Below are 16,113 nucleotides of genomic sequence, written 5' to 3' on the forward strand. Positions count from 1 at the left end.
AGAACTTTGCCATTAAAAATGAAAAGAACATACAGTTAGAATTTTAAGTGAATTCTTGACTATGGAATTTTATTATTACATATATATATGTATATATATATTCCTGAGAAATTGCATCGTTACTATAGCGATATCTACATGATTATATAAATATTCACATAATCTACAAAGCCGTTGCCATTAAAAGTGGAAATTCAAAATTTTATTTTAAAATTAATATCATTCATAGAATGAGCAAGAAAAATCTATTACGGATTCCAGCACAGGGAAATAAAATGATATTGCTAAGATGGACATTAAAAAAGTCTGGTTTGTAAATCATAAGCAGCTGATTAAAAATAATTTACCTGTTTCTGAAGTCCGGAATATGAGTTCGGCGAAGTACTTAGACATGTCTATGGATGTGATTGGGTATAGGTGAACGACATACACAGTGTTAGGAGATAGATCTTCCACCTCTGCATTGGTCTTATCGCTTCCGATGTCTCTTATTCCTAACACTGTTTCTGCAGATTCTGGATGATAAATCAAGCGATATCCGGTCAACGGACAGTGTAAGAAAGCTTCTGTTGGTTGCTAAGAGCACAAAAGTGTTTTTTCGTATTTTAATTTGAGGTTAATAATTCGCAAAGACAAGTTGCATCAATAAAAAGATCTAATGGAACAATGTAGAACTTACCGTCCAAGTAAGCGTCACGGTACTTTCAGATATCTTTTCTGGCAGAAATTCCTGGGGAATGCCATCTGCAGTCGAAACTTAAGAAAGAAAAAGAGACAATAATTAAATTTCTGCTAGTTAATAAACCGATATTTTATTGTTAATAAAGCGAAACGAAGTGCCATTTTGACGGCAAATTATAATTAAGCATCAACAAGCACTTGTGATAAATCAGTAAGCACCGAGTTATGGATAATTTAGCTGGTTTACAGAGGCTGTTCGCACATTGTTTAGACGATTTCGGTAAGCGGTAATAAACCATCGTTTGCTGCAAAAGAAGTAATTGAAATTGTACTATGTTTTTAAAAGTTAAAATTAACGTCTGTGGCTTGAAAGTTTTGTTTTTATTCAAAATGGCGAATTCAACAAAGGAGTGGTTCGAAGGCTACATTGACACTCTTTCAGAAGAGAAATATGCCTACTCCGTTATCCAAAAACGATGTGAGAGTCATGGTTTTGTGATATCTAAAGCGTCGATAGGTAATATTATCAACAAGAAAGTGAAAAAACGTCAAATTCGAGCCTCAAAGGGGACAAAAATTCCAAACAAGTATCCAAGGAAAAAACGGACATCTTCGACTATTGCAAAGGTACGTTGTTTAATGTTAAAAGAAAATCCCCGTAGTCAAAGGACAGTTGCAAAAGCATTAAAATGCTCGGTGTCCACTGTAAACAAAATGATAAACGTTGACTTAAATCTTAAGAAAGCGAAAAAAACGCAATGTGCATCGTCTTCTTCCAAAGCATATCGCTCATCGCAGGACAGGCTTCAGAATTCTATATGAGAAACACTTATCCAAAGAAAAATGGAAAACAATTGTCACAATAGATGAAGCATGGGTGTATTTAAATGACTGTAACAAAAAAAGAGCCGTTTATTATCATGAAAGGGGAGAAAAAATTTAAGTACATGGTTCAAAGAATCGAAAGAAAGTTTTTCTAAGGGATTCATGATTGTTGCTGGTTTTTCTTATAATGACAATTTAAAAATAAAGAGAGTGCAAAAAAAAAATGTCAAGATTAACTCCAAATACTATCAGGAACATATTTTATCGCCAATGTTTCTGAATGAAATACCATTGCTTTACCCACAGTGCCACCCATTTGTGAGACTCCATCAGGACAAATCTAGCAGTGACACATCAAAATCCACTGTAAATTTGCTAAAAGAAATGGAACACAAAAAACTGGTATCGAAGCCATAACCTTCACTGATATCCCTACTAAATCTCCCGATGTGTCACCGATGGAATTTTGTGCTTTCGGACTTTTAAAAACTGCATTATCCGAACGTTGTCCCAAAACCCTAACAGGACTCTGGAAAGCTGTTCAGGAGGAATGGGATAGAATACCTCTTCTGCCACTTCAAAAGGCATTATTATCCTGGAAATTGCGGTTTCGAAAGATAACGCAGAATAAGGGATGTGAAATAGAACATTTAAAACACAAGAATTTTATGTAACTTAGTTTTGTGAATACAATATACATCGTCTAAAAAATGTGTGAACAGCCTCTGTATATGGTAATTTTTTTTTTCCAGTTTTGCAAAACAAAGTGTACTTGGAAAGAAAGAAAACGAAACCTGCTATAATTTAAACACCAAGAAAAATAAATTTATATTGCTTTTTTTATTTAAAAATTTAAATATTATTACTCGAATAATACACATCCTAAAAGCGTTCATAACATAAATTATTTCGCCGCGATATATTGGATAAATTAAGTATTGTATATGAGTTTTTTAAAAACTCATATACAATACTTAATAGTAACGTAGTACTAAACAAAAGTATTGTATATAAGTTTTGTTAAAAACTCATATAGAATACTTTTGTTTTGATAAAGTTTAAAACCCGGCATTCTATAGAATGCTTAAACCTAGCCCGCAATGTATGAAACTATTCATATTTCATACACTTCCTAGACATTCTATAGAATGCTAACTGACAAACCACGAAAGTACGAAATACATTTCCGATTTCGTTTCGAAGAAACAAACTATTTATCAGAAGTCAATAAATGACGTAAAAAGGCCAAAACGATTGGAACCACGAGACTACTGGCCGCGGCATTTCTGCGATGTTAATGTTTGTGGGAAATAAAAGTAATAGGGGAACTGGAAAGTAATTGTCGCTTTCTTACATTAAATTCAAACGAATACATTTTAAAAAAGTTTTTATTTTTAATCAATAATATAATCACCCTCGTTATCAGCAACCTTTTGCCATCTAGTATGCAGATGTCAATCCCAGACCGATAAAAATCAATTGGTTTTTGAGTCAAATATCTCGAGATGGCATTTTGGACATCATCGAAATTTTCACATTTTTTTGTCACTAAGAAAATGTTGTAGGGATCGGAATAAATGGAATTTCGAGGGTGCGATATCGGGGGAATAGGGTGGGTGAGGCAGTGCCTCCCACCCCAATTCATTATATTTTTCCAGCGTTCGTCTTGCACAGTTCGAACTTGCATTGTCGTGTTGCAGAATGACGTCTTTTCCGTTGACAATCGCCAGATATTTTTCGATTAAAGATTGGTTCACTAGATCCAATTGTTCACAGTAAAGTTCTACATTAACAGTTTTTCCAGGTTTCAGCTATTCAAAATGAACAATCCCGCGAATACTCCCAAAGACATAAAAGCGCCCCTTGGAGATGTAAACCCTTTGTAACACCTATTAAAACTGCCTTTTGCGTTTTGGATTATCATATAGAACACATTTTTCATCTCCAGTAATCAAATGATCAAAAGACGGTTCTGTAGGGTGCCGTTGAAGCAATACGTTGCATGGGATGGATCGGTTGGCTTTGTTCTCTTGGGACAGATTATAGGGGACTGAAACACTTGCTTTGCTTATTTTTCCATTCTGCTTTAAGCGGCCCGAGCGGTAAAGTTGCTGAACACTGGTAGTTTGGTCCGAGGTTCGAATCCCGCGAACGGGCTGGCTGCACGGGCGTTTTCGTGGTTTTCTCCATGTGTAACGTGTATACGAGCCAGTTTCCCTTAGAAAGTCCTCCACGAAAGGCGTCCCTCCCCTTAGGCAGATAGCCCTCGTGTGCTTTGCCATAATTAAATACACCAACACCAACACCAACACCATTCTGCTTTAAATGTTCTTGGAGGGTCGACCAAGGTTGGTTAAGAGTGTTTGACTTGGATTTGCTTCCATTTCTGCCCTTAGCATGCTGTTGTCGACATGCGCAGAAACGACATTACTTTCCGGTCCCCGTATTACATTCATTTATCCTGTTTAAGGAAAGCGTCAGTACTATTCAGTATTACATTACTGACCCCGAGTTATTTCCTGTATTTCACGAAAACTCATTTGAGTACTGCACACGGACGACGCGACAGAATATTTAAAGAACTTTCAAACCAAATACAAAAACGTTGCACGTAATGATATTGAACTGTACATCCACCTTTGTGAGCTCTGCCAGGAAAACCAAAACGGTATTTTAAAGAATCTGTAAATTCTGAAACTTATGAATTTTTCTGAATGTAATTCCTGTTGTTAGGTCCATCTTACCGATTCCCAGTCGCAGCCAGATTGAAAATACAAATTTATTATGTCGTATCAAGATCATCTCACTATTGTTTTTAACATACACTGAAGTGACAAAAGTCATGGGATACCTCCTAATATTTTGTCGGTCCTCCTTTTGCCTGGCGAAGTGCAGCAACTCGACGTGGCATGGACTCAACAAGTCGTTGGAAGTCCCCTGCAGGAGTATTGAGCCATGCTGCCTCCATAGACGTTCATAATTGTGAAAGTGTTGACGGTGCATGGTTTTGGGCACGAACTGACCTCTCGATGATCTCCCATAAATGTTCGATGGGATTTATGTCGGGCTATTTAGGTGGCCAGATCATTCGCTGGAATTGTCCAGAATGTTCTTCTAACCCATCGCGAACAATTGTGGCCCGGTGACATGGCGCATTGTCATCCATAAAAATCCCTTCGTTGTTTGAGTACGTGAACTCCATGAATGGCTGTAAGTGATCTCGAAGTAGCTGAAGGTATCCATTTCCAGTCAATGATCGGTTCCGTTGCACCAGAGGACCGAGTCCATGCCATGTAAAACAGCCCAGACCATTATGGAACCACCACCAGCTTAAACAGTGCCTTGTTGACAACTCGGGTCCATGGCTTCGTGGGGTCTGCGCCACACTCGAACCCTACCATCAGCTCTTACCAACTGAAATCATGACTCATCTGACCAAGCCACGGTTTTTCATTCGTTTAGGGACCAACCGATATGCTCACGAGCCCACGAGAGTCGCTGCAGGCGATGTCGTGCTGTCAGTAAAGGCACTGGAGTCGGTCTTCTGCTGGCATAGCCCAAAACAAATTTCGAAAAAAAACAAATTTCGCCGCACTGTCCTATCGGACACGTCCCTCGTACGTCCCACATTGACTTCTGCGGTTATTTGACGCAGTGTTGCTTATCTGTGAACATTGACAACTCTATGCAGACTTCGCTGGTCTCGGTCGTTAAGTGTAAATACTGTTATAAATTATTGGAGGCGTTTAAGACAACAAGAATTAAACGTGGTATTCCTAAATGTGTAGGATTAATTTCGAAGATTTTAAATGTAAAATCTTCTTCACCTGCAGAAGTGCAAATAGGGTTAAAGCTTTCAGTCTTGTCTTTCAAAGCAGGTTACCTATTTTGTTGGACTCAGATAATATATTATTAATGTTATTTAGAATGATAATATAATGTTAATTAGAATGTTAATATAATGTTAATTAGAATGTTAATATAATGTTATTTAGAATTAAAAGTTTTTCTTTCTTGCTTATTTGTGCAAGGCCCGCACTCCTTCCAAATGCTTTTAAATTCCCGTATACTGTGTGAACTAAGAACTAAAGGAGTGTGTCAATAATCATACATTACTGTTACTAGTACTGAGGAGCTCATATGACAGTCTGTATAAAGGGGTTTTGCACTCTTTAGCATTGATTTGTACTCACTCCAGAAGATATTTCGCGCACTCCAGAAGATATTTCGCGGAAGTGGATTTACTACTGAAGTACACTTACTACTGAAACGTACTGTTTATACTATTGAAATGTAATAATTAATTTTTCAGTAATCTTCTAGCTCGTATTTTGTATGGTAATTATATTGTGTTATATAACTTGTATATAGTATTTTGAATGCCATTAACTATATCCTTGAATGTATTTACTCCAGAATATCAGTAACATGTTAATCCAGATATGTATTTATTGTATGTTATGTTATAGTTCACATGAGCAGCGTTGTTATAATCGGTCTGTACGTAATATTGTAACCTGTACTTTGTATGGTAAGTATTGTATCATTTAGCTCGTAGTTCTCACATTTCATGCAGGTCGTACAAATCGTCCAACATATATCCGTACCTCTGGTATAACATCATTATTGCGAATGACATCTGGTTGCATAACAATCTGTATATGTTATATTGTTTATATCTGCCTCCCCCCCCCCCGAGATGTAATTACTCCTGCTATATACATCGTTTCATGCCACAATAGTAACACTATATAAATATGTACATGTTGTATTAATTTTTCAACTGTAACATTGCAGTCTCTTCTCATATAGTAGTTGCACCATATAGTAATTTGCAAGTTATTTGTTAGCAGTTGACTGTATCGCATGTCTTATACGTATGACTGTACATTCCATTACTTCGCTTTGCTCTATGTATTACATCCGCATTTCTATATTGAACTAGTGTACTATTTTATATGTCATATAATATGTGCACGCATTTTTAATATGCGTATGTATACGTACCTCTGGCATAGCATCACTTGTGAAGGTAGTGTGGACGCACAACAATCTGTAAATATTACATATGTTATATAGTTTATATCCTTTTCTTGTAGATGTAATTACTCCTTCTATGTGCATCGTACTATGCTTTATCTGTAATGCTAGTTATATGTTAATGCTGTTCTCCCCCGTGACTTATCACTTATCACTTACTGGTACTGAAAGACAGATTAAAACTATAAACACCAAATCATAAAGCAACTGAATTTTAACAATTACACTTTCTCCTCCTTATGAAATTTTTCCCTGAATTTTTTCAGCACAAATGTAAGAACCAAATATGTGCACTCACCTCCACAGTCTGTTTTTATTTTCAAACTGGGTCCAGCCTCTCCTTCTCCTCCTTTCCCGAGTCTCCTACATTTGACGGCAACTTCGTACAATGTGTAAGGCACGAGATCAGTTATGGTGATCGACAGCTCCGTTGCCCAGCCGTCTACCTTATCCCAGACCATTGCCCCAACTTCTCGGTAGACAGCCTGAAACAAAATGTCACCAATTGTTACATATGAATTACCAGTTGCTAGGTAATTCATATGTAAATATAGTTAAATGCACAATGAGCAACAATTGTATGAATTAAACATATTTAAATGTTTTTAAATACCACAATAATTTAATTAAAACAATGATAACTGCATGTATGGTAACTGTGTATATGGACTATTTGAATGCCGTGGCAACTTCACCCCACTGGGTAATACAGTTACGCAAGCAACCAATAAACTAACGGCGACAAACAGACACTTAAGCCGCATTAATATAAGATTCCCTATGGCCTTTGCCATATTCAAATAACCTAATTTATCTCCTGGAGGTAAAATCAGTTTGCTTGAGTTAGTTTTGTTTGTAATTGATTTATTTCTTTATTTAATGAAACGAAAAATTGCAAACTGTTAAAAAATTATCACCATTTTTATAACACCAATAACTTTTAAACGGTAAATGCTCTTTTAAAACATTTGATCTCTCAAGATTGTAATGTCGATAGATTCGAAATCGGAGTATTCGCCACCGCCGTTCTGCTATTTCCTATTAATAGCATAAATATCTATTAATCTCGAACCGATTCGCGGGCAACACATACTTTTCTTTAAATGCTTATACACTGACTACCAATAAGTATTTGGACACCTGTGATAGAAAAGAAAAACTAACTTTATGCAAAATCAATAGTTGGTAGAGCCTCCACGAGAGGTAATTACAGCGTGGACCCTCCAGGGCATACTTTCCACAAGTCTTTGTATGACAGCTAGTGGTATTTTCTTCCACTAGGCTTGGAGAAGACATAGAAGTTCCTTCACCGATTTTGCCCGAGTAGTGCACCCCTGAATTCGGCGATGCAACTCGTCCCAGACGTTCTCGATAGGGTTCAGGTATGGACTCTGGGTAGGCCAGTCCATTCGATGATTTCCATAGGCACTATACCAAGCCTTGGTTAACGTCGAAACATGACAACTCGCATTGTCGTCCTGAAAAAAAACAGGGGTCCAACCCGTAAAACTGCCACAACGTAGGAAGCACATTGTCATCCAAAATAGTGCAGTAGGCATCGGAGTTGATCTTACCAGGAATGGGAACCAAGGGACCCAGCCGGTACCAGAGAAACACCCCCAGACCCTAATTCCACCTCCGCCGAACTTGACTGTTGGCACAATGCATTCTGGCAGGAGGAGACGTTCTCCAGGTAGACGCCAGACCCAGACCCTGTCATCCGAATGGTAAAGGGTGAACCTTCATTCTTCACTCCCAAAGAACCCGTTTCAACTGATCTACGGTCCAATTTCGATGTGCTTTACACCACATTAACAGAGCAGTGCGGTTGGACTTTGTGATCAAAGGCTTATGGGCTGCAGCACGACCATGAAAACCAAGCAGATGTGCTTCCTTACGGATGGTATTCATTGAAACAATACTCCCGGATGCCTGTTGTAACTCCTCGCGGATGAGGGCCATCGGTTGGGCGCGGTTCTTCCGAATTTCTCTGGACAGCACTCGTCGGTCTCTATCTCCCAGTTTCGTTGGTCTGCCGACTCTGGGAACATTCCGACAATTACCGCTCACCTTCCATTTCTTAATCACATAGGCCACTGTCGATTTTGGGTACTTCAGATCGCTAGATATGTCCCTTAAGGATCGGCCACATTTGTGATACCCGATAATTATACCTTTCTCGAAATCAGAGAGCTCCGAACTGCGAGGCATCTTGCATGCGACTAAAGCCGATGCTGTTTCCTACACGATATAAACGGCGGAGTCCGTGACGTACCTTAGGACCGCAGATATCGATCGTCATTTGCATAGGTGTCCAAATACTTATTGGTAGTCAGTGTATTATATCTTTCCATATAATATTAAGTTTATTTAGTTAAACAATTTTGATTATCTATCTTATAGTTGAGATATATTTCTTTTATATATGTATGTATAATTAAGCTTACTTAATTTGCCAACTTTGTTTACCTTTTGTATACATCTGACTGTCAAATTTTAAGAATAATGTGCTAAGGAGATTTCAAAGTATAAAATTTCATTTTCGATTAAGATTCCATAAAAATGTTAATTTTTTGCTTGCATTGTATGATTTCCCTTATTTTACATTATAAGGTATTTCTCCCCCGCCTTATTAGTGTGCTTTCGTGGAGTAGCGGTCTGCACGCTCAGCGCGTAATTGAGAGGTCCGTGGTTCGATTCCCGGCGAAGGCGATGCTCATTTTTCATCTCTCTTGCTTCAAAATACCTAATGCTCTAGAGTGGCGCCTGAACTAAAAGGTGATGAATGATGATTCTTCACCACCCGGATTTGGCGACTGGGTCGTCTAATCCACAGTCGCCCTTTAAAAGGGGGAGTATATAATGTATTTCTTCTGCCTTCTTAGCGTGCCTTCGTGGTGTGCCCCGCTCAGAGCGTAATTGAGATGTCCGTGGTTTTGATTCCCGGCAAATGCATTGCTTTAAAATACCTAATGTCTGTACAACAATAACAAATTATTTTAAGTTTGGTACCTTTCCTGAACCTCTCATTTTCCCTTCGCGTTTCCTCGCCAGGATGCAAATTTAAAGTTAAGTGAAGTGAGTATTTAAACAGACGAATCTTATAGTTTATTTAGACCGTGATTTCGCTACCCAGCGAAATTACTATTTTGTCTCTGCTGTTACGCGGAGTTACTGATATCCCTTTTTCGCCAGTGAATGCGTATATTGCCGGGTAGGTTTCGGAGTCAGCCTCGTTAGACTCAAATGAAATGCTTAGTTCAACCTAACTCCTTATCTTTGAATTTATTGTGAAATTACTCTTAAGTTCCACCACAAGTCTTTGGTGTTATTGTAAACACGAAGTACGTGCATTTGTGTTAAAGAGTTTGACGGATAATAAAGGTTTATTTTACCCTTCTTCTTTACTGGTATTCTTTTAAGCCTGTGCAAGAAATAACCAGGTTTCTTTGTGAGATCTAGTTTATGATAACAAAGAGGGCTAGATCCCACAGCCTGAGGAATTTTTCTGAACTACCTGATTAAAATTGCAAGAAATTTTGACGAATCGTATAAACATTGCATCTGCAAAGTTTTAGAAACGATCATACAATATCTGTTATATCATAGGTTTAGTCAATAATTATGAAATGTAATAGTTTAATAATTCAAAGGGGCAATTTGCCCAGGAGGACTCTTAATTTCGTTTTGACATTTTCCGTTGGTTCACTGTAAGCGTTGTTTCATATTTTCAAACTGTTGCCACTAAATATTAGAGCCCTGTACTATATTTAAAGAAATTAAATAAGGAACAAACTGCTAACGAGTATGCATGTTTCTGGAATTGTGATAAAACGACGGTACCTAGAGCCATCTAATTTTAAATAACGTACTGAAGCCCAAATTTGGAATTCGAAATTTGTTTTATTATGTATTTCATATTTTGTAAAGCATTTATGAGTTTTTGATTAAGAAACTCCAGGATTTCGAAGCGAACAATAAAACACACACACACACACACACACACACACACAAAAAAAAAAAAAAAAAAAAAAAAAAAAAAAAAAAAAAAAAACTCCAGCACGACAGACTGTGTATTGGAAATTCTAAAGATATGCTCTTTAAAATATTTCGTGATATTTGCTGTTGAACTGAATTTCATGGCTTAAGGGGCTCATACACCTTAAAGCCCTCATGATCTTCGAATATGTGGCTGTTTCAAGAATTGGAATATTTTATTTATTTTAATATCAATTACTTCAAACTTTTTACAGCTGACTACATAAAATAGCTGCTTTGGAAACTAGTAACCAAAAAGTTTGTGTTGCCACAAATATTTTTTTAATGTAATCTTCTTTGTGACAAAATATTTCGCATGATATTTTAAAAATGGCTAATGGTACATACTTGAAATTGGATGAAATTCTTTATATGGGCATTTCTTTCTAACTGAATCAACAATCTGATGAATATTTTAATATTGAAAAATTTTATGAGCGAAAACATTAAAATTTTTTTTAATAAGATGCATTTTATAAACTCTCAACTCAAAATCAAATAAAAATTTAACATGAAATTTTTAGAATTTTAGGTTCACAGTAGTTTCCAAATGTTATAAAAGCTATATATTAAATATGGAATTAAATTATGAAACAATGTTTTAAACTGTGCGCGCAGGTTGGAAACATGACGAAAAATGTTGTCACAAAGCGGATTAAATTATACAAATATTTGTGGCAACACAAACTTTCTGATGACTATTTCAGAAAGCAGCTATATTACGTAGTCAGCTGAAAAAAGTTGGTAGTAATTGCTTGCAAAATAAATAAGTTATCTCAATTCTTGCAACAGTCACCTATTCGAACATCTTATGGGTTTTAAGGTATATGAGTCCCCTTAAGTGCGAAGAACATGATATTTAATAAGTAAAGAAAACACACAAATCCTTAAAAAAACACCCCTATGGGCTTGATATGAAATCTGAAAGCTTTCGAATTTTTTTTTTTTTTTTCTTGAATGTTTTCTGATCATTTTCTATTTGATTCTGACTTAAATTTCGAATTAACTATACATAATTTCTTTATATCCTATATTTGTAAGCAGTTATATGTATATTTAAGCAACGTTTAGTACCTATTTCCTTTCTACTTGACGGCCAAGGTGAAAATTTCTAGAGCCAATACTTTTTAAACAGTAATAATTCTGAAAATTTTTGATTCCAGGCGCTTGGTAATATAATGCTAATAAATTTTTAAACTGTAAATATTCTTTGAAAATTTCCCACCTTAAGAGATTTTATATTATACGTAATATTTAAAGTTTCTTTTTTTACCCACTTCCGAAAGTAAAAGAGCAAAAAATTTCGACCTCCTAATTTTAAATACTAATTTGAAGAAACCAATTCATTTGAAAGAGATCGTAAAGCTACGTTCGTATTAAACAATCGCATTATGTTGGTATTCTAAAAATGTTCTTTCGCAAAGATTTTTTTTTTAATCTTTTAATACGGAACGTACACACGTGTCCTTCACTTCCGGAACAGAAAGTTCAAACAGAAACCGGAAATAATGACTTATAAGAACTTATTTACCATGTATTCAATTTTATCCGAAGGACTTCCTCCTATATCCTTGGAATATTGCCATTCTCTCCATTTGATGGATATCGAAAGATTAGTCTTTGACACTAAGACAGGTTTTGCTGTCAGCACGGGAGGATCTGCAACAAAATCACCATAAATAAGAGGCTCTGCAATAAAATGACTGTATTTTATCTTCCATAAGAAGATAACGGGAAGATAATAATCCAAAGATAAGAAATAATTAGCAAAATATAGCAAATGCATTAACATATTCAATTTATTGTACTTCACAGACTTAACTTCGTTTCAAGAAAAGTACCAATTCGCAAAAGTAATTTTACCAATAGTGATAATTACCGTATTTGCCCGGCGGCATATTTCACAAGTGCACACCAGCATAGCCACTGAGGGAGGGGATTCGAAAATGAAACTATGAGCTGCTATTGCTCTTGTGACGCTAAATCTTCGTGCATAGGAGCGTATGTTGTTTACCTTTTAATTTGCATTTGTTTCGCAGTTATAAATATATGGCGTAATAGTAGAAAATTTCGTAGTGTTTTTGTTTTTTGAGTTTGATTAATCGCTGACATTTCACTTTCGCCATTTTTATCACGCATTAATTATTAACATTGATGTTCTCGGCATATTATGTGAATTAAGAGAATTCAAGTGTATATTTTTTTAATTCAGCTGAGAATGACTGAAAGTGTTACAATGAATCTAGTGTTTTCTTATCCCAGTGCTTGCATTCTTTTGATTTTAAAGTGTTCAGAATACATATGATCTGATTATATCCATTGTTAACATTAAAATGTGAATTAATATGTGAATAAATTGAATATACTCGTTGTAAATACAATAAATTCAATCTGTTTGATCAGTATTTCTTGTGTAGACAGTAAATTTAAGAGTGAGCAGCTATTAAATGTGAAATTTAATACACTAAATGTATACGAGTGCAAATTAGTAAAGTTCACTTTGAATAAAATTCTGCATTGGTTATTATTATAGAACATTTTTTCATATAGACTGCAATAAAAAGTGCTGACTTCTGTTTACATACGTAATTGGTGTAAATATTTTTCTCATATGCATAGTTTTATGTAAAGATTGCATTTGGGCTCAGATGTTTATCACATATTTCTTTCTTCATCTTATTTACCACTTATTAAGTAAAATTTCACATCGATATTTTTGCGAAGTATCCAACATATGTTTGTATTTATTTCAACCAGGTAGAGAAATCTTCATAATTTCCTATATTTGACCTAACTTCGCAATGAAAAATTTCAGAAGCAATCGACGAAGCTTTAATTATTTTGTACAGAAATTGTGTGGCAGAATATTTTCAACCACCTTCCTTATAGCAAGCGAAAGGTCATGTGACATGACAAATATTATTGGATGCTCATTGGTCCATCTTAGAAGCCACTTCCTCAGTGGCCACACAGATGTGCACTTGTGAAATATGCTGCCCGGCGTATAAGACGCACTTTTTTTTTCTTTAAAAATAGGTCTGAAAAAGGGGGTGGGTCTTATTATTCGGAGTTAGCATTTCGCAAGTTTGTGAATGGCTCAACCAAAAACTAGCTCCGTAAGAGACTAATGCTGTCACAATATTCACTTACACAAAGATGCATTATAAATACATTGAAACGATAAGAAGATTTGTACTGAAGATTGGCAGTCAATGTTTGCTCAATTTCAGAGATGTGCGGAAAGTCCCTGAATACTGATAGTTCAGTACGAGGTTCGAATCCCGCGAACGGGTCCGCTGCATGGTCGTTTTCGTAGTTTACCCATGTGTAATGTGTATACGAGCCAGTTTCCCTTAGAAAGTTCTCCACGAAGGCATCCCTCTCCTTAGGCAGATAGCCCTCGAGGCTTTGCCACGATCACATAAACCAAACCAAACCAGAGATGTGAGGTGCGACAGATGCTAAATATTGTCTAACCATAAATTAAAAAATTCAATGAGTACTTTTGTTATTTTACATTATTTTCCTGGATTTTTATCAAAACTGCTTTCATGAAACTAAGTGAAATGTTTCATGAAACCGTATTTTAAAAATATCTAAGTTTATTACGTTTTATTCCTTCGTTTGCTGACTCTGGTTACAGCTGAAAACATCGCGGACGAAAACGCGGAGAAAACAACGCAAGGAGAAAACGTCGTGGTACAAAACATCGTGGGAGAAAATAAAGCGAAGAGAAAACATCGCAGTTCTAAAACATCATGGCATAAAATATCGTCGTCGAAAATGAAGCGGTTCAAAAACCTCGCAGTTTAAAAACATCGTCGTCGAAAATATCGTGGTGAAAAATAAAGTACCATCGCATGACGATAACATCGCAAACATGCATTTTTAACGCTTTAATAATTATAAATACATATTCGCATAATGATTTTTGAGCGCAAGATGGAAAGAAGGATTAATTTTTTCATATATTTTATTAATTAATAAATTAAAAAAACAGAATAAGAAATTTAAACATAGCAAGAAATAATTTTCACTATAAGAGTATCAGATTAACAAAAGGGAAGAAAATAATCTCATAATTAACTTAGCAATTTTTTTATAGATAAGATCATGAAATTACTTATCTTTCTTTTCTATCCTTTTTCAGATCATACATTTCATGAAAAATTACCAGTAAAACTTTATAAAAAAATTTATTAATGACCTTTTTTAGTTAACTTTGTCAGTTTAAAATTCTATTAAGTACTATAATGTGTGTTAATTTTCTGTGCTTAAGTTTTCATATTACATTTTCAGCAAATATTTGTTAGTTTATAAAAATATGAAAGTCAAAATTATCCTTCTTTCCATCTTGCGCTTACAAATCATTATGCGAGTAACGTTACGACGATGTGTTTGAACTGCGAAGTTTTTGAACCGCTTCATTTTCGATGACGATATTTTGTACCACGATGTTTTTTAGAACTGATGTTTTCTCTTCGCTTTATTATCTCCCACGATGTTTTGTATCACGACATTTTCGCCTTGCGTTGTTTTCTTCGTGACGTTTTCATCCGCGATGTTTTCGGCGGACACCGCTGACCTCAGGTGGCTTTTAACTATTTCAAAAACATTCAATTCTTTTGTCAAAACAACAATGATGATGTTACTAACCTATTACAACTATAACCATTTTTTTCATATCAAATCCATGTTGGTTACGAGCCGTGCAGAGAAAGTCGAAAGTGCCAGCTTTCTGCGGCTTTACTTTAACTACGGCTTGGTACTGGTCTTGCTCCAGAGATCTAATGTTTACATTCAAACCAGGAAATTCGCTAAAATTGAAAAATGCTACGATTAAAAATATGCCATTTTCATTTGAAAAGTAATACACATTTGTATAAATTACCAACAAACATTCTTATAAAATCAGTCGACAACTTTAAATTAAGTAGATGCAATTTGTTCGAATATCCACCCATTTACGAAAATAATGAAATTTAAATCGATAATTCTTATAACTGTTTAATGTACTTATTTAAATGCGTTTATTTTCTTATGTTATTAAAGATTATTTCTTTTTTTTAAACTCGTCTGGTAACTTATTATATTTATTTATGATTCTGAAAGTACTTAAAAATACTTAGTGAGAAAGAAGAGCTACATTTTTATTCGAAACAATAATAATTAAATGTTAATAATATGAATAAAAAAGTAACCGAGAAAATAATCAGAGGAATGAATTTGTTTCTAAAAGTCATTACGTCTTTTATATATAAGTTATTTTCTTACCAATTTTATACTTTAGATATAATGGATAAATTTGATTATAAAAACGAAATTTTATCTTATTGTCAAATCTCAAAATGTTTATACATACAACTTTAAAGTTTGATTTATTCGCTACTTTTTGATTGTTCTATTCTGATTCGCTACTTTTTGATTGTTCTATTCTGATTCGCTACTTTTTGATTGTTCTATTGTTTTTGATTGTTCTATTCTCTATTCATAAAAAAATATTTTATGCATACTTTGTACACTTTTATG

At 35.2% G+C, this 16,113-nt stretch overlaps 1 protein-coding gene across 1 annotated transcript in view; it reads right to left on the reverse strand.

Annotated features, from left to right (window-relative positions):
- LOC118201809 (receptor-type tyrosine-protein phosphatase mu-like) overlaps positions 1–16,113 on the reverse strand; it is a 213,955-nt gene that overhangs the window by 134,396 nt on the left and 63,446 nt on the right. The window contains exons 13-17 of the mRNA XM_085812574.1: positions 15,241–15,401; positions 12,116–12,243; positions 6,845–7,031; positions 680–756; positions 348–576 (exon numbers count right to left, since the gene is read on the reverse strand). Of these exons, the coding sequence (XP_085668700.1) occupies positions 348–576; positions 680–756; positions 6,845–7,031; positions 12,116–12,243; positions 15,241–15,401 (782 nt within the window). The remainder of the gene's footprint in view (positions 1–347; positions 577–679; positions 757–6,844; positions 7,032–12,115; positions 12,244–15,240; positions 15,402–16,113) is intronic.

Source organism: Stegodyphus dumicola, chromosome 3 (assembly GCF_044657685.1).
Source record: "Stegodyphus dumicola isolate Sdum_Otavi_A_Nest chromosome 3, ASM4465768v1".
NCBI classification, from domain to species: Eukaryota; Metazoa; Arthropoda; class Arachnida; order Araneae; family Eresidae; genus Stegodyphus; species Stegodyphus dumicola.